General features: G+C 40.8%; 1 protein-coding gene across 3 annotated transcripts in view; it reads right to left on the reverse strand.

Annotated features, from left to right (window-relative positions):
* Positions 1-24,761, reverse strand: part of LOC121393378 (chemokine-like protein TAFA-1) — a 306,137-nt gene that overhangs the window by 110,800 nt on the left and 170,576 nt on the right. For all 3 annotated transcript variants that reach the window (XR_005961036.1, XM_041561772.1, XM_041561773.1), the window contains exon 3: positions 15,789-15,836. Coding sequence is in view for 2 of the 3 variants with exons in the window: in XM_041561772.1 (XP_041417706.1) it covers positions 15,789-15,836 (48 nt within the window). In the remaining variant the exon portion in view is untranslated. The remainder of the gene's footprint in view (positions 1-15,788; positions 15,837-24,761) is intronic.

Here is a 24,761-nt window from a genome sequence, read left to right on the forward strand (position 1 = left end):
GGAGAAGGAAAGACATTGTGCACTTGGGGGTGCAAAATGTTAGGCACCCCAAAGTGATTGTATTGATTTACTGAAAACCCTGGGCCGGTGCTCCTATTAGCAGAAAACTGCACCGGCCCAGGGTTATACCAATGAGCCAGAAAAATTTGCCGGCATTTTCGCCAGCGAATTGTGCACATTTTTCATAGTTTCATGAATTTCTCAATAAATTCACGACTTTTCGACGAAACGCCCCAAATTCGCCCATCACTATTGTCGAAGAGTGCCTAAAACACCATATTTTATATAGTGAACTTATTGCACGAGGCTAAAGTTTGAGCTTGTCAATAGCAGCAATGATCCAGGACTTCAAACTTGTCACAGGGGGTCACCATCTTGGAAAGTGTCTGTGACACTCACATGCTCAGTGGGCTCTGATTGGCTGTTGAGAAGCTAAGCTTAGGGCTCGTCACTAATTATCCAGCAGAAAATGAGCTTCCCTGGCTGTAATATAAGCTGATGCTACAGGTTTGCTGATTATTACATTCTGATGCTAATTGCTATTTTTTCGTAATTTTCTGAAATTTTTTGCAGTTTCGCAAATTTCTTGGCGAACCAAAATGGGATAGATTCACTCATAACTACTGTTTATATACATTTAATATATTTCAGTATACAGGTATGGGATGCATTATCCAGAAACCTGTTATCCAGAAAGCTCCGAATTACTGAGAGGCTGTTTCCCATAGACTCCATTATAATAAAACAATCCAATTTTTTTAAAATGATTTCCTTTTCCTGTGTAATAATAAAACAGTCGCTTGTACTTGATCCCAACTTACATATAATTAATCCTTATTAGAAGCAAAACCAGCCTATAGTTTTTTTTTCATGTTTACATGATTTTCTAGTAGAGTTAGGGTATGAAGATCTAAATTAAGGAACGATCCATTATCCTGAAAACCCCAGGTCTCAAGCATTCTGGATAACAGGTCCCATACCTGGATATTGAAATCCCTTGGGGGAAGTTTATAATTAGTGATGAGCAAATTTGTCCCGTTTTGCTTTGCCGAAAAATTTGCAAAACTGCAAAACACATTTATGTCAATGGGGATCAAAAAAAATTTTCCTTGCGACTTTTTTTTTGCTCCAAATGCATTAAAGTCAATAGGCTTTTTTTGTTGCATGACTTTTTTGTTGCAGCAAATTTTGAACTGCAAATTTTTACTGCAGTTTCAAGCCCATCACTATTTATAATAACTTCAGCTGACTTTACCCCTAGAATTCCAATTTTCAAAAATCTAGAGTTTACAGATAATTGCCTTCAGGAGCTTATTCAAATACAGCCAATTCCAATATTAAATCTTAAAATGTCTGTAGAGTAAGATGTGAGATTCTTCGTGCTAAATTCCCTAATTATTACAAGTTATCATTAGCACGTATTGTGCAGGGCAGACAAAGCAATGTGATGCTAAATCTCCCGGGGACAAAAAGAAGTGGATTTTGCTTGATGGATATTTGCCTCCATCGTACTACCAATAATGGAATTAATATCAGATCATATAAATGTGAATTTTTTATTCTCAACAGTACTAAGCAATGAAGAGAGCGGCGCTTAGGGAATTTTACCTTCAAATTACGCATTTGAGTCATGAAAGTCTCTGACAGTCATAAGCTATTCTAAATTACCTTGCTACCTCAAGCATGCTAGAAAGAAAGGACATATTTTGTTTGAGAACTTCAACACTTGATAGTTACATTTTTTTGCTATAGGACATTCTTTTGACGCGGTGCAATTTTTTTTGGAATGTTTTTTTGTCTCAATATTGTTGACTTAAGATGTAACCCTTGGAGGGGGAGACACGTTGATGTACAATTATTTGGAAATGAAGGCTCCCAGCCTCCCAGACACAAAGAAACCTATTCATAAAAATGTTAGGTTTGTTCTAATATTTATGGTTCAGCAGCAAACGGAATTTTAGACTGACGACAAGTCAAGTCATGAATCAAAACATTTTGCTACCAATAAAAGCTTTTTGACACCAATCCAAGCTTGTTTGTCAAATCACAATTTTCTCATCTAAAAAATATGTAAATCTAAAAAGGTTTTGTTATCCAATGCTTTGCAAGAATAATAACTCAGCTTCTACAGGTATATTTCATTGTATGTCTGTTGCCTATTTCTATGCCATACTCTATGTTGATTTCAGCTATTGCCATAGACGTTACCTGCTGAGGGGCAATTTTACTGCTTTCTGTTGAGTTTGATGAGCATGAGTATGGCCATTAGTGATGGGCGAATTCATTCGCCAGGTGCAAATTTGCGACAAATTTGAGCGATTCGCCGCCGGCGAATAAATTTGCGAAACGCCCACGAAAATTCGGCGGAAAAATTAGCCGGCGCTGTTTCGTGAATTTTTCGCCGTTTCGCGAAATTAGCCCATCACTAGTATTTTTTACTTGTAACAGGGAAATTGCAAGGACTGCAACTGCACTTGTGGAGGTAAATGAGCCCTATGGTCTTTCAGTTGTTGTTTGTTGAAGGGAATCTTTAAACACCTCTCGACAACCTTTGTTGTCAAGTCAAGGTCTTAGTATTTAAGAATCATGATGGGTGAATCTGTGCCGTTTTGCTTCACTGAAAAATATGAATTGTGAAAATCGTGAAAGAAATCTGAATTGTACGAATTTTTGGGCTTTGTTCCAAAACCTGCAACTTTTTTGGATTTGCCGCCCGAAACCTGAGACTTTTTCGTATTATAGCCTGAAAACCACAAAATCTTTGTATTATTGAACAAAATCCAGCTATATCCTCAAATTGCAAACGGGACATCTGCCATTGACTTCTACATGAAGGTCTGAGTTGGAGTACTTTTTTATTTGGACTTTAAACACCATCAGGTTTTAATAAATCATGACAAATCCGAGATTTCCCCTTTAGAAGTCCGACCAGAAAGAAATCGGACTTTAGTAAATTACCCCCGAAATGTGAAATCAATTGGACCTTAAAAAAGCCACTATTTGTAGTCACATTTGGGAAGGAATAGTTGGTCTTAACAACTGATTCTAGACAGATGGCAAGTTTCTATTCTTTACTTGAATTGGGTACATGCAAAGTTGATAGGGGGGTGCAGTTACCCCTAGCTACCTTCAGATATGCTTCTTCAGGTCATCAGATTAACAGGCGAAAAAATCAGATAATATTTAACTTCTCAAATGGTTGGTCACATGGTTCTAAACCTCTACAACGTACGCCAGTAATAATAACTTAAGACACCCATACACGGGCCGATTAAAGCTGCCGACTCTTATTGGCCCGTGTGTGGGGCCATCCGACGGGCTTCCCCGATCGATATCTGTCTGAAAGTCGGCCAGATCTCTATCAGCCATGTTAGAAAATACCATCTATGCGTATATGATGTCCCGCGATCTGACCGCCCGTATTGGATGCATTATGATCCAATCGTTGAGCCCTAGGGCCCATGATCCGATCAGCCGATATCGCCCACTTCAATGTGTGCATATCGGGGCGACATTGTCAAACGAGCGGATCTCTACGTCTATGGCCACCTTAAGATTTGTGGCTTGGCTGCCTTTGATCAATGCACAAAACGTCACTTACTGTCATTACATTACATTTTATTAAATTTTAATTCAATACTTTGAAACACATGATGGTTTGTCAGTCAACAGCAAATAAATGAGCAGTCAAAATTCCTACAGATAAAGGGAACCAGTTATCAGCCTTACGTTAAATAAAATGTAGAGACTAGGAGATTATCACAGGGAAAATAACAGGCAGAGCTTTTTTGTCTGTTTTTCATTGTTTTTCAGATCCTGAATCAATAGTCCTGAAACTAAAGGGGTTTGGATTGACTGACTTTGATGTATTTATTCCTTTTTTTTCACGTAACTAACTATGTATTGTTGTATATGTTAACATCAGATCAGTGCTTAGCTGGAGTAAAGTGTCAAGTAAAGAATAAAACACTCTTTCATGAGAATATCTTTCACAATATGTGAGAAATAAAACAACAAACAAATCTATGGTAACTAGAAGCGACACCTGCTACAATCTGACTGTTGTTCTGGTTTCTTTTTTTACAAGGGTTAGAAAAAAAGAGTGGTGGGTATGTCCTAATTAGTGATGTGTAGTGATGGGCAAATTTGTTTAGTGAAATTCTCGAAATGGGCAATAAAGTTTGAGAAACAACAATTCACTGGCATCGAAATGGGTGCAGCGTCAAAGTTGACACCAGCGCCCATTAAAGTCAATGGGCATCCGTAAATCATCAACGGCGGCTAAATTGTCAAAAAAATGTTGAAGTTGGCGAATTTTAGCTGCAATTTTATTCGCCATCAGCGAAATGCGGAAAGTCGCCCGAATTCACGCCTGCTGACTAGATTAGCCCGTCACTGATGAGCAAATCTGTCCCGTTTTGCGTCGTTGAAAAATTGGTGAAACTGTGAAAGAACGGACATATGAAAAATGGAGACGAATTTGCAGAACGATTTAGACTGAATAGGCGTCATTTTTTTCTTATAGCGAGTTTTTTGTCTCAGCAACAATTTTGACTTAGTGGAGCTCATTTATCAACACTGGGCAAATTTGCCTATAGGCAGTTACCTATAGCAACCAATCAGTGATTAGCTTTTTGAAGCCAGCGGCAAGTAGAACAATGAATGCAGCAATTTGATTGGTTGCAATGAGTTACCGCCCATGGGCAAATTTGCCCAGTGTTGATAAATGACCCCCAGTGACTTTTTTGTTTCAGTGAAATTTTTCATGGCGGATTTTTGTTGCATTTTCGCGAAAAATTAGCAAAATGCATTGAAGTCAATAGGGATCCAAAATTGTTATTAACAGCCCCTAATTTGTAAGTGTGAATGGTGTGCAAATTATTGAGTGCCAGCAGATGCTTAGAGCTAATGAGCCTTCTATTTGCCACCTGCCCTATGGCATACAGTAAGGACAGTGCAGAGTTCTGCACCTAGCAGTACACTTAGGGGCAGATGTATTAAGGGTCAAATATTGAGGGTTAATTAACCCTCGATATTCGACTGGCGAATTAAAATCCTTTGACTTCGAATATCGAAGTCGAAGGATTTTGCGCAATTCTATAGATCGAAGGATTATCCTTCGATCAGAAAAAACTTGGAAAACCTATGGGGACCTTCCCCATAGACTAACATGGACTTCAGTAGCTTTTAGGTGGCAAACTAGGGGGTCGAAGTTTTTTCTTAAAGAGACAGTACTTCGACTATCGAATGGTCGAATAGTCGCACAATTTTTAGTTCGAAACGTTCAATTCAAAGTCGTAGTCGAAGGTCGAAGTAGCCCATTCGATGGTCGAAGTAGCCAAAAAAACACTTTGAAATTCGATATTTTTTTCCCTCTATTCCTTCACTCGAACTTAGTGAATGGGCCCCTTAGCAACAGAGGTACCCCTGCTGCAAGTCCAATGTCAATGAGCTTGTGGCAGGGGAAGATGCAAATGAATCAGTATTAAGCAAATATGTCCCATTGTGTTTTGCTGAGAAATTAGCGAAACTTCGTGCAACAAAAATTTGCAAAATGCATTGAAGTCAATGGGCGTTTTTGCCACAGATTCATGAAAGAAAAATTGCCCATCACTAATGGCAATCAACCAGACCAGCAGAGCCGATCAATAAATGCTTTGTGCTATTCATACATCCACCCATCATCTGTCTATCCATTCATCTAGCCATTAAGATATCATCTGTCCATCCATCCATTCATATCCACCCTTCCCTCATCAATCCATCCCCCCATCATCTGTCTATGCATTCATCTTTCCATCAATACATGATCTATCCATCCATCCATACATACCTATCATCCACCATCTATCCATTTATCTATCCATTCCTACATCATCTATCCATCCATTCATATCCATACATCCACCCTTCCCCCATCCATCTGCCATTCACCCATACATCAGAACCATCATCTGTCTATCCATTCATCTATACATCATCAATACATCATCTATCTATTCATTCATATCTATCCATCCATCCACCCTATCCTCATCCATCCATCCATCCATCCATCCATCTACCCATCATCTGTCTATCAATTCATCTATCTATCCATACATTATCTATCCATCCATCAATACACCATCTATCTATCCATTCATATCTATTTATCCATCCACCCTATCCACATCCATCCATCCATCCACGCTTCCCCCATCTATCGATCCACCCATCATCTGTCAATTCATATATCCATCCATACATCATCTATCCATCCATGTATTCATATCCATCATCCATCCTTCCCCCATCCATCCATCCATCCATCCATCCTTCTCCCAACAATCCATCCATCCATCCATTCATCTACTCATCCACTATCTATCTATCTATCTATCTATCTATCTATCTATCTATCTATCATCTATCTATCTATCTATCTATTACAATATTGAGAGAATTAGGCCAAACAGAATATTTCAAATTATTCCCACCTCTCTACTTCTATTGTGTTGATAATGGTTCCAGGTGCTCCATAGCTGTGCAATTGAGCTGAAGAGCTATGACCCATTTCCCCCAATCACACTCCGTTACATAGAGTTTAGTGTTGCCTTTAAATCTTTTCAGGTTAATCCCTAGACTTTCACAACTGCATGCTGGTTTGTAGACAGGGCCATGCAAATAGAATTCCTAAACTGTTTGTGAAAACCCTTTGCATTGTATAATTTTCTCTTTGTTTGACGCAAAAGAAAAAAAAAAGGTTTTAACCCCGCTTTTAACACTCTTCATTTAATTACAACTCGGAAAGGTTAGAAACGTTTTCTAACACATTCATTTACTGGGGGGAATTATCTTACGTGAAATATAATTAATCATCCTCTGTCATGCTTTTATTATAAACACAGCTCTCTAGAGTCAATCCTTTATTCCTCCTTCACTCATATTCCTTTCAACCTTCCTTTCTGCTCTTTCAGACCTCAGGTGGATTTCAACCCCACAGCCCCAAAATAAATGGATAGTGTTCAAAAGCATTTGTCAAGACCATTATCAGCTCATAAACATGAGATCCGTGCATAAGGTTGGCATTTCCCATTTCTCCATATAGAGACGTCTGGCTATTCACGGTAACAACGGTAAAATATTAATATAATCGAGAGAGATCGGCAACAGTTCCCAATGTAAGTCTAGTGAATGAGCTATGTGAATAGGGCTATAAAAACATCTGCACAGATCATAACAGCCATTACTCCTCAGCAGCCACATTTTTCTCCGGCTCACTGTTGTGTCCTAGAGAATAAAAGGAAGGAATGAAGAGTATAATTATATACGGGAACAATAAGAAGACAAAAAGTCTTTTTTTTTTCACTCATTGCCAATAAGGATGAGAGCAATCGTGTTTTCCTTCGCAGTGCAATTGTCAAAATGTCTTCTTTAAAAAAAATTAAATAACAAATAAAGATCAATATGGAATTGTTATAAAAATGTGCTTTCGGTCAACGATGACCAATAGTTATTCTGCTGTAAAATTATTCATACAATGAAACAAAAAGAGCTCATTTGGGAACAAGTCTATTATCCTGCTGTCGGGATGCAGAACCAGGGTGCCCTGTACAGGGCCGCCATCAGAAATCATAGGGCCCCATACAACAAAATTTCCTGGGCCCCCTGGGTTGCACCCACTGCAGCCCCACCTACAGGTCCGTCCTCCCCACCCCACAGGTCTGCCCCCCACTACAGAGTAAAAAAACAAAAATAAATTGGGGGCTAGGGGTCCCACATGTTAATAAAAAATAAAAAGATATTGGTGGGCAGGGCCCCCCATAAAATAACATTTGTGGCCAGGGCCCCCTCATTAAAAAATATTGGTGGCTAGGACCCCACATGAGAAAAAAAAATGGTGGCCAGGGTGGCCCCACATTATAAGAAAATTGGTGGCCAGGGCCCCTTAAACGTCCATGCCTTCCCGAAGTCAGCAGCTCTCAGAAAGATGGGGGGCCCGGCTAATCAAGTAAGTATGGCGTGGCCGGGCCCCCCTTACCCTCGGGGCCCCCTACAACTCTCCCCCTGTCCCCCCCTGATGGCGGCCCTGGCCCTGTATAATATACTGCACAAAAGCAAGAATTTTTAAGACCTCTACAATCCTCCTGTACAGTTTTTTTGTGTAGGAGACCCAAAATAAAACCTTTGAGTCTCCTCCTTTGGGTATGAGTTGTGAAAGTTACCGCTGTTTCTCAAAAGCAAACTGTGGGGTCTGCTTGCTCTATAGCTAATAAAAAAACCCTCCTCCCCAGCAGATCTCTTAAATGCGACGAGGAAGGTGGCCGCAAGCCAAGGTGGGAGTGGGCGTGGCCAGCGAGAGGAGTGGGTGGGGCAGGGGTGGGGCATGGGCAGGGCAGAGGTGGGGCAGGAAGATTTTTTTGCAGGGGGCGCATTGTATTTACACCACTGCCACCGTTCATACCTCTTCTCTTGACCAGGGTGGAGGAAGATCAGGGCACAGCCCATGCAGGCGTGTGAGTACAACTCCTGTCATCCACATACATCTGAAGCCTGATCCATAGAATGACACATGACATGGTAAAGACAGCGTTCAGATACTGTATATCCCTCCAGGACTAACATATCCAATATACAAGTAAAGACCTCGTAGGTTAATCACATCCCAATTCACTGGCGACTCCATTATTAATTTAACGGCCGCATTTGGATTGGATTTCTTTTTCTGCCGGCGCCAGTGGCGTAACTAGATATTACTGGGCCCCACAGCAAATTATTTTTTAGGCCCCCAAAATGTTTAGAGGTTGACTTGTTTCTCCAATATTTATTGAAATTGTATATGAATTAGGACCTCATGGGGTCCCTATACCTCCTGGGCCCCCCTGCAGCCGCAGGGTCTGCTTCCTCTATAGTTACGCCCCTGGCCGGCGCTTTAAAATTAGTGGAATAAAGTGGAAAGAAAGTTTTAACTGGCGTGTGTTAGGAACAAGTCAGTCCAGTACATCTCAAAGTGGTAAAAAAAAAACTTTTTTTGTAAGAAAACGGGGAAAAACAAAAATGAAAGGAAAATTTTAAAATCGTTTTTTTTATTTTTTTTTATAAAACTGTTTTATTTCCTTGAAATTACGCATTACACAAGTCTTTCCTTGATGCTATCTATTGTATCAACATAAAACACTTCCGATAAAAGTCTTTTTAGTAGGGTTATTACTTGGGTTACCAGGCCACTGTAAATTCTGGCAGACATCTAAGAAATGCACGCTGCAGGGCATGTAAATCCAATTGCATTTAGTGCAGCCCTTCTAGCTGGCTGTTTAGATCTGTCCCTTGCTACTTTTTGAAAAGTTAGGCCTTTAGTTGGTGTTAATAGTAGAAGCCTGTTTGGCTTTCCTTTGGATCACATAGAGGATAAGTAGGAGTTAAAAGTTTTGTATTGTTGGCAACAGACTGGCAGATTCCCCATTTAACGCAACATCTGAACAGGCAGAACACTGGGTTGTAACTTTGGCTACACACTCAAACATACAAATCGTACAGTAGGGGGTGCATTATCCCTTATAATACATGAGTGTTACTCAGAGTTCCCTGTATAACTCAGCCTGCAGCCTTGTGCCTTTATATGGTCACAGAACAACCCCTCAGTGACTTCTATTATCCTTATCATTTACAGTAGGGGGTACATTATCCCTTATAATACATGAATGATACTCAGAGTTCCCTGTATAACTCAGCCTGCAGCCTTGTGCCTTTATATGGTCACAGAACAACCCCTCAGTGACTTCTAATATCCTTATCATTTACAGTAGGGGGTACATTATCCCTTGTAATACATGAGTGATACTCAGAGTTCCCTGTATAACTCAGTCTGCAGCCTTGTGCCTTTATATGGTCACAGAACAACCCCTCAGTGACTTCTAATATCCTTATCATTTACAGTAGGGGGTACATTATCCCTTGTAATACATGAGTGATACTCAGAGTTCCCTGTATAACTCAGCCTGCAGCCTTGTGCCTTTATATGGTCACAGAACAACCCCTCAGTGACTTCTAATATCCTTATCATTTACAGTAGGGGGTACGTTATCCCTTATAATACATGAGTGATACTCAGAGTTCCCTGTCTAACTCAGCCTGCAGCCTTGTGCCTTTATATGGTCACAGAACCCCTCAGTGACTTCTAATATCCTTATCATTTACAGTAGGGGGTACATTATCCCTTATAATACATGAGTGATACTCAGAGTTCCCTGTATAACTCAGCCTGCAGCCTTGTGCCTTTATATGGTCACAGAACCCCTCAGTGACTTCTAATATCCTTATCATTTACAGTAGGGGGTACATTATCCCTTATAATACATGAGTGATACTCAGAGTTCCCTGTATAACTCAGCCTGCAGCCTTGTGCCTTTATATGGTCACAGAACAACCCCTCAGTGACTTCTAATATCCTTATCATTTACAGTAGGGGGTACGTTATCCCTTATAATACATGAGTGATACTCAGAGTTCCCTGTATAACTCAGCCTGCAGCCTTGTGCCTTTATATGGTCACAGAACCCCTCAGTGACTTCTAATATCCTTATCATTTACAGTAGGGGGTACATTATCCCTTATAATACATGAGTGATACTCAGAGTTCCCTGTCTAACTCAGTCTGCAGCCTTGTGCCTTTATATGGTCACAGAACAACCCCTCAGTGACTTCTAATATCCTTATCATTTACAGTAGGGGGTACATTATCCCTTATAATACATGAGTGATACTCAGAGTTCCCTGTATAACTCAGCCTGCAGCCTTGTGCCTTTATATGGTCACAGAACAACGCCTCAGTGACTTCTAATATCCTTATCATTTACAGTAGGAGGTACATTATCCCTTATAATATATGAGTGATTTCCCTGTATAATCACAGAAGTCAGGATAGTCAGGGAACTCCTTGGTGATCTCTATTATCTTTCTAGTTTATAGCAGCAGGTACATTGGGAACAGAATATTATTATAACAATAGACACGCATCAGAAGGCCGGTCTTGCAAACTCACAGTGTAGCAGGGGTTAAAAAAACAGATTGCTTTCTCTTTTTATAGTTGTAGAGGGTGACTCTGGCTATATCGGTACAAAGCCATCTGTTTAAATGCCATACTCATAATTTATCACAAACAGTAGGAGCTTGCACATTCATTCATGAGGTCTAGCAGGTCTAGCAGGGAGTCAACATCTTGATTTTATCTTTTCTCCGAGCCATGAAACTCTGTGGCTGAGGGTTAGTGGAGAACAAACATTGTTTGGCCAGTATATAATGCCCTTTGTTCCATTGCTAGTGCTATGGCAGGGCTTGCAATGCGTTCAGGCTGTTCTCCTATACTGTGGCTGAAATTCCGTTATTAATGATGGGCGAGTTTATTCGGCAGGCACAAATTCATAGCGAATTGCCGCTTTTCGCTGCCGGCGAATAAATTTGCGAATTTGCTGCAACTTTTTTTTGACCCCGGCATCAACACAATTTATATGCTGGCAACAATTAATTGACTTTAATGGGCGCCAGCGTTAACTTTGCGTCAAAATCTGTGTTTCATTAATTTTTCGCCCGTTTCGTGAATTTCGCAAGAACAAATTTACCCATCACTATCCGTTATTCATAACCAATTCTTATCTGCAGTCGGACGGTTGGTCATACCCTGAGTACCATCTGCCATTTGTAGCCTGGGAGGGCGGCAATGCTCTCAGCCTGTATTTTTGGCAAAGTGTTAATGATTTAGTCATTCTCATTTCATGTAATGTGTTTCAGGGGTTTGAAGTGCACTTTGTGGATCATTTACAAGATGCATCAAAGTCCAAAACCACCATTCACCAAAGTGCATGTCCCTTCTTGCCTTCATCTATACCTACCCCTTTATTCAATAGTAGTGATCAGTGGTGTAACTAGAGTGCGCCAGGCCCCCATGCAAAGTAATCGTCAGAGGGGCCCGACTCATTCTGATTCCCATCCTCGCGCCCACTTCCTGTCCCGCCTCAGCTGCTCCACATCCTGTCTCTGCCCCACCCACTCCCGCCCTGACTCCTCCCACTCTATTTGTGTCCCTCCTTCCTCACCGCAGGTAAGAGAGCGGATGGGAAGGAGGGTTTTTTTTTATTAGCTATAGAGGAAGCAAACCCCACAGTCTGGATCCCCCTGTTCCCCCAGGCCCCCCACCGACTGTGGGGTCTGCTTCCTCTATAGGTACGCCGCTGGTAGTGATGAGCAAATTTTTTGGCCAGGCATGGATTCACGGCGAAATTCCGCACTTTGCGAGAACTTTTTCTGAGTAAAAATATGGGAGAAAAAAAGTTGCCGTGAAAAAAAGGCGCCAAGACAAAATTGTTGCAGAGACAAAAAATTTGCCTCAAGAAAAAATGCCCTTTGACTTGCATTTGGGAAAAAAAGTTGCTGAGACAAAAAGTCGCCAAGACAAAAAAGTCGCCACAAGAAAAAATAGCCTTGACTTTAATGCATTTGGAGTGAGAAAAAATTGTTTTGCATATAAAAAGTTTGATATCTATTGACTTCAATGCATTTTAGACGTTTTGCGATTTTTTCACAGTTTTGCAAATTTTTCAACAAAGCTAAATGAGACAGATTCGCTCATCACTTCACTATTCAATAGGGCAGATGCAAATGCAAGGGGGTGGTGCAAGGGAGCTCTTTACCTTACTAGCAGCAAGAATGAGCAGTGCAAGATGCCAGAAATAATGAAAAATAAAGAGCCCCCCCCCCAAAAAATTGTAAATAAACCAGAGAAAGGGGCTCACGGTTCACTCCAGTCTAAGGGGCAGATTTGCTAAAGGGCGAAGTGACTAATGCTGGCGAAAATTCTCCAGCGTGACGTCATTCAGGCACATTGCCGATTTACTAGTGGGTGCAGACGTAACTTCGCTAGCGAAAGAGACAGACGCTAACGGTCATTCGCACTCTGTCGGCAGGCAAATTTACGCTCTGACTTCCCTTCGCCAGCTCAGACCAGGCGAAGTGCAATGGAGAAGTGCAAAAAATACTGACGTTTTCCTTTTTTCAGAGTGATAGGCAGCAAAAGTCCTTAAATTTTTTTTTTGGGGTAACCGGGTTCCCCCATACATTTTCTAACATATGGAACATAAACTATACAGTGGGCTCATGTGTAGGGCAATATAACAACTCTATTGTCTTTATTAAGGTTCCCTGGGCTTGTGTAATGTAATGTATTTGCTGCAACATATACGTCCATTCAACTTTAACTTCCCATCGTATTCAAATTAGCCTGAGCGAAGACCTCTAACAAAGTTGCGCTAGGCATAATTGAACGCTAACACATCTCCGCTTTGATTGCCAAAGTAACGCTAGCAAAAATTCGGCAGCGTTCAGCGCCCTGGACGCAACTTCACATTTTGGTAAATTAGCATTGTCTGAGTGAATTTTCGCCTGGCGAAGTGTAGCGATGTGTGCGAAGCCATCTCTGGCGAATTTTCGCAGGTTAGGGAATTTGCCCCTAAGGGTGCGTGATAAAAGCTCAAAAATAGAAAAAGTTTGCGAGGTTCCCAAAAAAATCAAGGAAAAAATTGTTAAAAGGAAATCTATGTCCTAATAAATGATTTTTTTCATTTCATTATTTTTTCCTTGGCTTTTGTTTGGGAACCTCACACCCTTTTTCTGTTTTTTGAGCTCTTTACTTTGCACTTGTTTTCAGTGGTCATTTTTCATACTGGAATTCTGGGTAAGAATGTTGCACTGTGATTAAGGAATAAAACAACTAACAGCCTGTGTTGGAGTTTGCAATGCATTTAGTCCCGTTTCATATACATTGGCTGAATAATAATGAGCTCAGGCCTCTCTTGTATAATGTGGTTGGAGGGTTTGGAATCCAGGACGTCCCAATTTCCACTTTGCCTTGGGGGGATTATAATGAGCTCAGTGTCATCGGGGGCTAATAATGCTAATATTGCACTCAGTCATCTCATGCCCGGCGGCTGTGGCTTCATAATACACTCACTCTAATCTCGCTGTGATCAGGGACAATATAATGCACGCAATCCTGTTTTCTATACTTTAATATCTCATGTACTGTGGCTAGGGATTGACAATAATAACCATTAGAACACAGTGCTTTGCTGGTTTATTTCTGATATCTTCTAACAAGGAGAATCCATTGCTGGTACTAATCCTAAACATGCTCATTCCCCACTTATTTTGCTCTTCTGTAGCTCGATGCCCTTGAAGGGCTCAGCCAAAAAAACATATTGGGGCTCATTTATAAACCCTGGGCAAATTTGCACCTGGGCAGTAACCCATGGCAACCGATCAAATGTTTGCTTTTATTGTTCAATCTGCAGCTGGCTAAAAAAAAGCCAGTCACTGATTGGTTGCTATGGGTTACTGCCCATGTGCAAATTTGCCCAGTGTTTATAAATGAGCCCCAGTGAATTGAAACCTTGCTCTTTTGTGATATGTATAGTGTTATTCTCAAAAAGTTTTGGGTGGGGGCTGATCAGTCTGATTTATGGTGATCCAGGGGGCTGCATTTAGGGGATTGTGCCTAAAAGCATTTGAAAATTGTGGGGGCGCTGGGCAGGTGGCTTTCCAAGGGTCTTCTGCCTACTCCTAGTCTAAATTCACTCCCCTCTGCTGCTCTTGCCTCCCTCTTCTGTCACTCCCCCCTTTGTTGCCCTTCCCTCCCTCTCATTCCCTTGCCTTCCCCTCCCTCCCCTTCATTGCCCTTCCCCCTTCAATTCTCTCTGCCTTCATTATGGCGCATTCCATGCATGCACCCACACGGGGGGTTAGCTGACCGGGTTGTGTAGTGTGCCTGGTCGGCTTGGTCTGGCCCTGCATTCAACATCTTTTGCTGGTTTGGATTGGACAATGATCAATATCATTGATGGATATTTAGCAAATCAAATGACCAGGTAAAACAATTGTTCAAATGGATCAGTTACATCAAAATTGATATCTGTTCCTGAATTTCTTATGTGCACAGTCAGGGCCATGTTTAGGGAGTAAATTGGAGACTGTAGGACACTTGTATGTCTGCAGGTGCAGTGAGAAAAGTGCAATTTCAACCGCAATTGCCGTCTATTTTTCCCACAACGCATTGTTCCCCCCCCCCCAGAATTCCAGGTCAATGTGATCACAAACGGTTGTGTCTGATTCGACAAAATTAATGCAACTGCGTCTGTGCTTTATTGCAAAATGTGTAGATAAGTCTGTCTGGCATTAGTAATGGGCAAATTTGACGCATTTATCTTTCAGCGCAAATTTGCAAAACTGTGAAAATCTGCCGAAATGCATGGAAGTCTATGGGCGACAAAATTAGTTTGATGCCCAATGCAAATAATTGTTCACCCATTAGAGTCTATGGGCATCATTTTGAAAACTTGTCGAAAAATTTTGCTCATCACTATCTGGCATCATTTCCAGTGTTGCCGTGTGAGTGATTTAGGAACAACCAAACTGGTAGTGATGGGGCGAATCGGACCCTTTTCATTGAATATTCGCACAGAAAAGAAAAAAATTGCCAAATGCAATGGAATTTTTTTCACAGTGAAACATGGTGAAATATTTCACTCATCATTAGCAGTGATTGATACAAGGGGCAGAGGGAACCCTGGAACTACTGCCTGGTCGGGAGGTGACAGTAGCTTCAGGGTTCCCATGCGGGAATAGATGCAGCAGCTCCATGTGGGGAAAGTGCAGGGACCGCAACTGCACATGCAGACGTTTTCTCTTAAGGAAACTGCATAATGTATATTTAATTGAGGCATTGTTTAAAAAATAACATAAATATAACTCATACATACCTATTTCTCCCAGTTTCCTGTGATCGAGGAAGTGTCCTGAAGTAAATCCTGTAAAACAAATAAAATCTGGTTACAATCAGCCCACTGCAATGCAAAGCATCCTCACGCGTGTTAATGTCATCATTTTACTTTTTGCAGCATATTTACTATTTGCAGATCAAAGTCTAGGGGTTGTTTATTAATGTCTGAATAGCAAAAACTCTAAAAATTCAAGTTTTTTTTTACTATGAAATCCAAATTTTTCTTGGAAAATAAAAAAATCAAATTTTTTGAGATTTATTATACCCAGAGGATGGAAAAAGTCTAAATCCAAAAAGAATTACCAGCAGCACACCGTATGAATTGTAGTTGTGCAAAATAATTCTTTTTGGTACAAGGTTATGGCCCTAAGGCAGGGTGGGACTTTCAGTACAGCACCTGACACCACAATTTGGGTGTTTATTTTGGGAGTTTGAGCTCTCCATACTCGCTGACAGTATATGAATCCGAAACTCCGGCATCTCAGACCTACCGAGGTTGTATATCAGTCAATGGGAGAGGACCGTGTCCTATTTGGATATTTCTGTGGTCTGTGCTGGAATTAGCCAGAAAATCCAACTATTTCTGTCTTTTTGTGCAAAAATCCAAAAACTTCAGGGTTTTTGGAAAAAAGCCTAAAAAAATCGAGCTATTCGGGGAAAAAATGATGAAAAAATTGTACAATTCGGATTTTTACTTGATTTATTCATGTTTGTACCCAATTCAATTTAATCATGCTTTTTTCTTGGATTCTAGTTTGGTCGGACTTTTTTTATTAAAATAAATACATTTTGATAAATATGCCCCCAGGTGCTGCCCATTAATACTGACACACCAACAACATCAGTTCCCTTAGTCGCTCCTCGGGGGTGGAGCAAGGGTGGTGAACTTGTGCTGAGCTAGCAAGTACATTACATTGGCTCTGACTGGATGCATCTCCAAGTATCAGGATATAGTCAACACACATAATTTACAACAATCAGTTATAGCAAGTACTAGGGAGTAAGTAGTCATGGGCCTGACTACTGCCCTACACCCTGAATAAAATGTATAGTTATACAAAGGGTAGGCAGTATCACACATGAACCATTTATCTGGTCCCCTTAATCATAACCATGGTAACCATACATGTGTCCAAACGTAAAACAAAAATTTATACCAAAAGTGCAGAGGTACCCCAGTGCTTCATTGTCACTGAGGTCCTCCTTCCTGATTTTTGTTTTTACATTTTTGATACATTTGTGCACCAAGAAACAAAAAACATTTCATATGTGATATTGCCTACCATTTGTATTGCTACTGTACATTATATATGAACACACCCTTTACTAAGACCTTGGTTGCAAGTGGTACAATAATAAGATGTGCAAAAACAGAGACATGGTCTTGCTGCTCCCTGCACCAAGTTTTAGAGTGAAAATCTGGCACTAGGGGAATTAATGGTGGGCACTAGGCAGCCTTGTCCTAGGGGGCTCTCTTGCAGTCTGATGGTGCTCTCTCTGTTATGCATCGTAATGTTGTGCAAATTAGGGGACAGGCAAGGGGAATGTGTGCAAAGTATAGTGCAGGGTCAGACTGGGCCATCCAGGTCCCCCTGGGACTGTTACCAAAGCACCCTTTTCCAGGGGTCCAACCTAGACCCCCTCATCCATGGGTTCTGATCTTGGGAGAGGCTACTTTCTGAGAAAGGGAAGGGTTGCCAGGCCCAATGGGTTTTTTTTCCCCGGTGTCTTGACAGCCCAGTCTGACACTGGTAGAGTGCAAAAAAAATGGCAGTTTGTGCCTATTTATTGCATGTTTGCTCCCCTAAACTTTGTATATGACTCCTCTTGAGAGTCACTGGCAATTCAAGAAACTTGTACATGCCACCAAGGGGGCAGACAGGGGCGATCCTGGCCCCTCCGCCTCCTGAGGCAGCAGTTTCTGCTGCCCCCCCTCCCCTGGAAATTCGCTCTTAAAGTACCAGGAGCAGCATTTTTGCCCCCTGGTACCTAGTGGGGCACTGCCACCTGAGGCGACAGCCTCAACTTGCCTCATTGGCGAAGCACCCCTGGGGGCAGATCTACTGTATATACACTTTTGCTTTCACGTGTTACCCTGAATGAATAAACGACTAAGAACTGACAAAGAGCCCAGTGGAAACGCAACATGCATGCCTTGATTTACAAAGGGAATAATTGCAGAACCCCCTTCCTTACTTGAGGTGGTGCCCTTCAGCTCCAGCAGCTGACCAACAACTTGACTACCTGTGATTTCTAATACAGATACAACATTAAAGTGTACCAGTAAGACCACAAACTGCGCTGGTTCTACACTATCCTCACGCTGATTCCTTTAGAACAATGCTGAAACTCAGAATGTATGGCACTTGGAGGTCAGGTACTTGTTAAATAAAATCATGTCAGACTCCTTTATTTCATTCTGTGCATGTAGAACTCTTCAGATTTAGGTATTTGCACAAAACATAACAAAAGCTTGGAGAGAGGATGGAATTCTGCCAAAATGTGGCAAAAAAAACAAAAAAAAAAAACAAAACGGTGCAGCGGCGCAAACAAAGCTTGTTATGGAACAGAAACCAACACTAATATCTGGGCTTTTAATATTATAAATAACACATTAAACCTGAACTTTACAGTTGGTTATTTTGTCGCCCTCAGGACTCGGAACAACACAAGAACGAGACCTCTGCAACGGTTCACGGAACTGGTGAATTCAGTAATGAATCAGAAAGTGCAGTAAATGCAGTCGTGTCAATAGAGAGGGTCAGGTGTTACATTGCAGAGATCAAGGAGAATTTGTGTGACCTTAATATCTGCCAGATCTATTATGCCCCAATTAAGCCTTTTTCTTACACCTGGGGTTGCCTAATGCTGTCTTATACAGGTATGGGACCTATTATCCAAATGCTTGGGACTTGGGGTGTCCGGATAGCAGAGCTTTCCATAATTTGTATCCTCATACATGAAGTCTACTCGGGGTTGGACTGGGGGGCCCGGGGCCCACTGGGACTGCTGTCCAGGGCCCCCTCTGGCCTCTCCGCCTGCCCCATATTGTGCATCACCCATGAAGGCACGCTCAGCACAATGCGCATACGCGAACGGCGCCAATATTTTTTTGTGGAAAAAAAATAAATGATTATATATAATAATATATATATAAATGATTATATATATTAATCATTTAAATATATATATATATATATATATATATATATATATATATATATATATATATATATATATATATATATATATATATATATATATATATATATATATAGGTACCTGGGGCATTCCAGATAATGGATCTTTCTGTAAATTGGATCTTCATACCTTCAGTCAACTCGAACATCATGTAAATATTAAATAAACCCAATAGGCTGGTTTTGCTTCCAATAAGGATTAATTATATCTTAGTTGGGATCAAGTACAAGCTACTGTTTTATTATTACAGAGAAAAAAGGAAATTTTTAAAAAAAAACATTGGATTATTTGGATAAAATGGAGTCTATGGGAGACAACTTTTCCATATTTTGGAGATTTCTGGATAAAGGGTTTCTGGATAATGGATCCTCTTCTATTAAAACCGTCCATAACAACAGAGCGTTCGCCAGGGCCTGGACGGAATGTTCTGGGCGAGATCTTGCTGTCACATTAGCTTCTCTATGGGGACCAGAGCATCACCTATCTGAAGTCTGATCACAATTAAGACTGTTAACAGCGGACAAACAGCCTGCAATGATTTCACAAGTGCTCTTATCTGTTCAATTACTTTGAGACAACATTGTTTTTTGTCCTTGACCCTATCCTCAGTGTTTTCCTTTTCCCTGCTTTATAGTGATTGGCAGCCATTGTTTCTTTGTTTTTTTTAATTTTGTTTTATTTTTAAACTTGGACAATCATCTCTAGCACAAGCATCATGGTTTGTTGTCCTTTAAAGCAACACAGGCAACCATGACATTTAGGGGCAGATTCACTAAGGGTCGAATTTCGAAGTAAAAAATACTTCGAAATTCGACCCTCGAATTGAAATCCTTCGACTTCGAATATCGAAGTCGAAGGATTTAGCGCTAATCCTGCGATCGATCGATCGAAGGATTTTTCGTTCGATCGAACGATTAAATCCTTCGAATCGAACGATTCGAAGGATTTTAATCCAACGATCGAAGGAAAATCCTTCGATCAAAAAAAGGTTAGCAAGCCTATGGGGACCTTCCCCATAGGCTAACATTGACTTCGGTAGCTTTTACCTGCCGAAGTAGGGGGTCGAAGTTTTTTTTAAAGGGCAAGTACTTCGACTATCGAATGGTCGAATAGTCGAACGATTTTTCGTTTGATTCGTTCGATTTCGTTCGAATTCGAACGAATTTAACCAATTCGATGGTCGAAGTACCAAAAAAATACTTAGAAATTCGAAGTATTTTTCATTCGAATCCTTCACTCGAGCTTAGTGAATCTGCCCCCTAAGGGATACTACTATTTTAAATGTATACACAGGTATGGATCTGTTATCCAGAATGCTCGGGACCTGATGTTTTCCAGATAATAGATCTTTCCATAATTTGGATCTTCATACCTTAAGTCTATTAGAAAATCATATAAACATTAAATAAACCCAATAGGCTGGTTTTGCCTTAAATAAGGATTAATTATATCTTAGTTGGGATCAAGTACAAGCTACTGTTTTATTATTACAGATAATGATGGGCGAATAAAGGCCGCAAATTCAAAGTGAAATTCCGTGTTTCGCCTCGGGCGAACAAATTCCATAAACTGGTGTTAAAAATTTTTTTGACGGGCATTGGAAAAGTCGATTCCGTCAAAACGCGCGTGAACACTATTCGGAGGTCCGTTGACTTTAACACCAGTGTCAAAATTGACGCGATCATCAAAATTGCCGCAAATTGATGCGGGCATCAAAATTCGCGTTTTGCTATTTTTTTGCCGTTGTTTGAATTTTACGGCGAATCGAAACAGGAGAAATTCGCCCATCACTAATTACAGAGAAAAAGTAAATAATACTTCAAAATGTGGATTATTTGATTATAAAGGAGTCTAGGGGAGACAGTCTTTCCGTAATTCTGAGCTTTCTGGATAACGGGTTTCCGGATAACAGATGCCATATCAGTATATTCTTTTTTATTCACTCCTTATTCACTCATTTAAACTTCCCATGAACGCGAGGGGTTAATTGGATGTGTTTCCAATTGGCGAGAGATTTGGGATAGAAAGCGAATTCCAAATGCAGTCAAAGCAGAGAAATGAGGTTGTTGTGCATCGGGCATAGGAATTGCTCACACAAACACTTTGAATCTTTTTTCCTTGGGAAAACATATTACTTCCTATTATAAATAAAACATTTACAGCAATAATTCCATCAGTGTTTCAGCCGCAGGGACGTGCTGAGCCTCTCAAGTCTGCTCCTCTCTGGCTGCTGTGCGGGAAGTGGTTAATAATCACTGGGCTGTATAGAAATCATGTTATATAGAATAATGAAATGCGCTGAGAGCCCCCTGCTAGGAGGGACCTGTGTCACCACCACACACTTGCTCTGTTCCATCTCAAGGGCCAGGAGACAGAAATACACAAGATTTTAGTTAACTTTTAGTTTTAAGTTGGAATTGATATTCTGAGACAATTTTCAATTGGTTTTCATTTTTTATTATTTGTGGTTTTTGCGGTATTTAGCTTTTTATTCAGCAGCTCTTCACTTTGAAATCTGGTTGCTAGGGTCCCAATGACCCCAGCAACCATGCATTAATTTCAATAAGTGACAGGAATATGAATAGGAGAGGGCCTGAATAGAAAGATTTATGATAATAGATTTGTAGCATAAAATAATTCAAATAATTCAAAAACGGAATGCAGGTTGGCCATCGCTGATGTATTAATATTAAAAGTAATCACACAAACTAAGCAATTCCATTCCTCCCAACTGTCCCGCTTTTCTCGGGACAGCCCCGATTTTGACAGCTCAGCCCGCAGTCCCGGGTTTGTTACTGCAATGTCTCGACTTTCTCTTTGATCTCCTGCACTGAACAGCCAGAAAAAGATACAAAGTTTCTAAGAAAAAAAGAGAGTCTAGAATACATGGCAGGTGCACTTAGATACTTTTGTAACAATTTAAGCTAAGCAAAGAGGCAATTGTAACAATTTAAAGATAAGCAGGTCTCTTGGGAAAACTGACTGCTTAAAGGACCACTCACCTTCATTAGCAAAACTGTAATAACTAGGGATGCACCGAATCCACTATTTTGGATTCGGCCAAACCCCCGTATCCTTCACAAAAGATTCGGCCGAATACCGAACCGAATCCGAATTTGCATATGCAAAGTAGGGGTGGGAAAAGGAAAACATTTTTTATTTCCTTGTTTTTGCACATGCAAATTAGGATTCGGATTCGGTTTGGCTGGGCAGAAGGATTCCGCCGAATCCGAATTCTGCTGAAAAAGGCTGAATCCTGAACCGAATCCTGGATTGGGTGCATCCCTAGAAATAACAAATAAAAACTTTCAGAACCTGGCAAATTTTGTAAAATGAACATGGTAATTAGGGGGTGTGGCCACCAAACTGGTTGTGGTTAAAACATTTTCCTCGCAGCAAATGTTTTTGTCCCTCTTTCTGTTTCCAAAATGTTGGGAGTTATGCAATTCATTTGAAATTAGTGCCAGTGGTTTTGAAAATAAAAGCAAAATGCACTGCCGAAAATTCAGTCAATGAATTCAAGTCAATGGAAGTTTTTCTCGTTGTAACTATGGGCAGTGACTTTTTATGTGCAAAATACATTGGGGCATTTTGTCGCCTAATTTTGTTTGTGTCAATTTTCCCCTTCTAAGGGTAAGGCCAGACGAGGAGATTCGGGGAGATTTTGTCGCCTGGCGAGTTATCGCCACGTCTTTTGCGTGACTATCTCCCCGAACTGCCTCAGCGTCTTTTCCCCATAGGCTAGAGTCGCGCAAAAGACGTGGCGATAAGTCGCCAGGCGACAAAATCTCCCGAATCTCCTCGTCTGGCCTTACCCTTAAGCAGCTCTGGCAGGGTGGGGTCGCCGACCCCCCAAACTGTTCTAAATTTATACATTTAATGGACACATTTCTTATCTTTGTCCCTGCTGAGCAGAATCTCAGAGTTTCATTACAGGCAGCTGTTAGAATTGATACAGTAGTTACTGATTCTCCAGAGATGCTGCTGATCTGAAGAATCTGAACTATGGGGCAGATTTATCAAGGGTCGAATTTCGAAGTAATGGGAGTTTTTTTGAACTCCCATAACTTGAAAACTTGAATAAAAAAGACCAGTCGAAATGTATTAAAAAAATCTAAGTTTTGGATGAATAGGCTGTATTCGAATAGTTCGAATCGAAGTTTTAACACATTCAATCAAATTAGAATCAAAGGATTTCCCCTAAAAAACTTCAATTTTTCAAAGTCCACCAAATGACTCCAAATAGGCAGTCCCCCATAGGCTAAAACAGCAACTGGGGAGGTTTTAGACAGAAAATGGTCAAAATCGAAGTTTCAAAGAGACAGTACATGATACATTTCGATATTCAAATTTCGAATCGAATTTTTGCCTATTCGATAGTCGGAGTACACGTAAATAGCTCATATCTAATACAAGTAATTCTAAAAAAAAAAAAAAAAAAAAAAAAAAGCTTGAAATTCAAATTTCTTTTACTTTGAATTTTCACTTCGATAAATCTGCCCCTTATAAATCTCGCAAAATTTCAACAGTTCAGAATCCGCACCTGAATTACTGAGCTGCCAGACTCATACAACAGGGACATTAAACTTTAAACTTAGATTTTGGAAAAACAGTAGAAAATAAATAATGGAAAGTAATTGAAAAAAAGTCTTTATTTCTCAGTTGAAAACAACTGAACTGAAAAAAGTGTTTGGAAGGTGAACGACCCCATTTAAAGGTACTTGAGCAGGCAGTGGTGAGGGTCTGGGTGGCTGTAGGGATGGATGCATTTTTCCGCCTTGTTTCGCCACGGAAATAACGCCCATAGACTTGTATGGCGCCACGTGTCAAAAAAAAATGAGGAGCGTAAAAAAAATAAATAAATGCGCGTCAAACATTTTTTGACACCCATAGACTTTAATGGGCGTCGGTGACATTTCGCCGGCAGCGAATTTTGGGTGAAACGAAACGGGTCAAATTCGCCCAAGCCTAGTTGCCACCTTTCCTCCTGACTAAGGCCGGGTGGGGAGGTGGGGCTGTCATTAAGCGGTAGGCGGGGAATGAGGTTGAGATGGTGGGGTGTGATGTTGAGGAGGCAGGGAGTGATAAAAAAAGGGACAGGCTATGACATGGCAATCTGCGATTGGCCAATCGCCACATCAGTCTCAGGGAAAACTGTCCAGTTTTCCTAATTTGGAAAATCGTGCAAGTAGTTTGACCAGGACAGCCGTCAAAACCAGACAGGTGGCAAGCTTAGTTGACGGGGGCCCACGAGGGCTGGAGTCCACTGGATTTTATCCTGGTGCCCATCAGCCCAGTCCAACCCTTTAGCAGTCCACTGATGTAGTCCTCTCCCAACACTTCTGCACATGTCCATATAGTAATGTATTCATTGGGCCCTGGGCCAAACTATTAGATCAGCCCAAATCAGGCAAAGATTTGATCAGACGAACAGATGTGTGTGGACAACTTAAGATAAATGCAAAGTACAAAACCAGGTTAATGGCAAAGGTTCAGTGGGGATGAAGAACCATTTATTTTAACAGAACCAGTGATGGACTAATTTCTCCCATTTCGCATCGCCGATAAATCTGCAAAATGGCGAAAAATTCACAAAAAAATCTTGAAAATCGGAAATTGCCGCCCACGTCCAATTTTGGATGTGCGTCTGAAAAGTTGATTGCGTAAAATTTGATGCTGTCGTTAAAGTCAATGGGCATCCGAGTAGTGTTGACACGTGGCGATTGTGACACACGCGGCTTTTCGGATGCAG

The sequence above is a fragment of the Xenopus laevis genome, chromosome 4S, assembly GCF_017654675.1.
Source record: "Xenopus laevis strain J_2021 chromosome 4S, Xenopus_laevis_v10.1, whole genome shotgun sequence".
Taxonomy (NCBI): Eukaryota; Metazoa; Chordata; class Amphibia; order Anura; family Pipidae; genus Xenopus; species Xenopus laevis.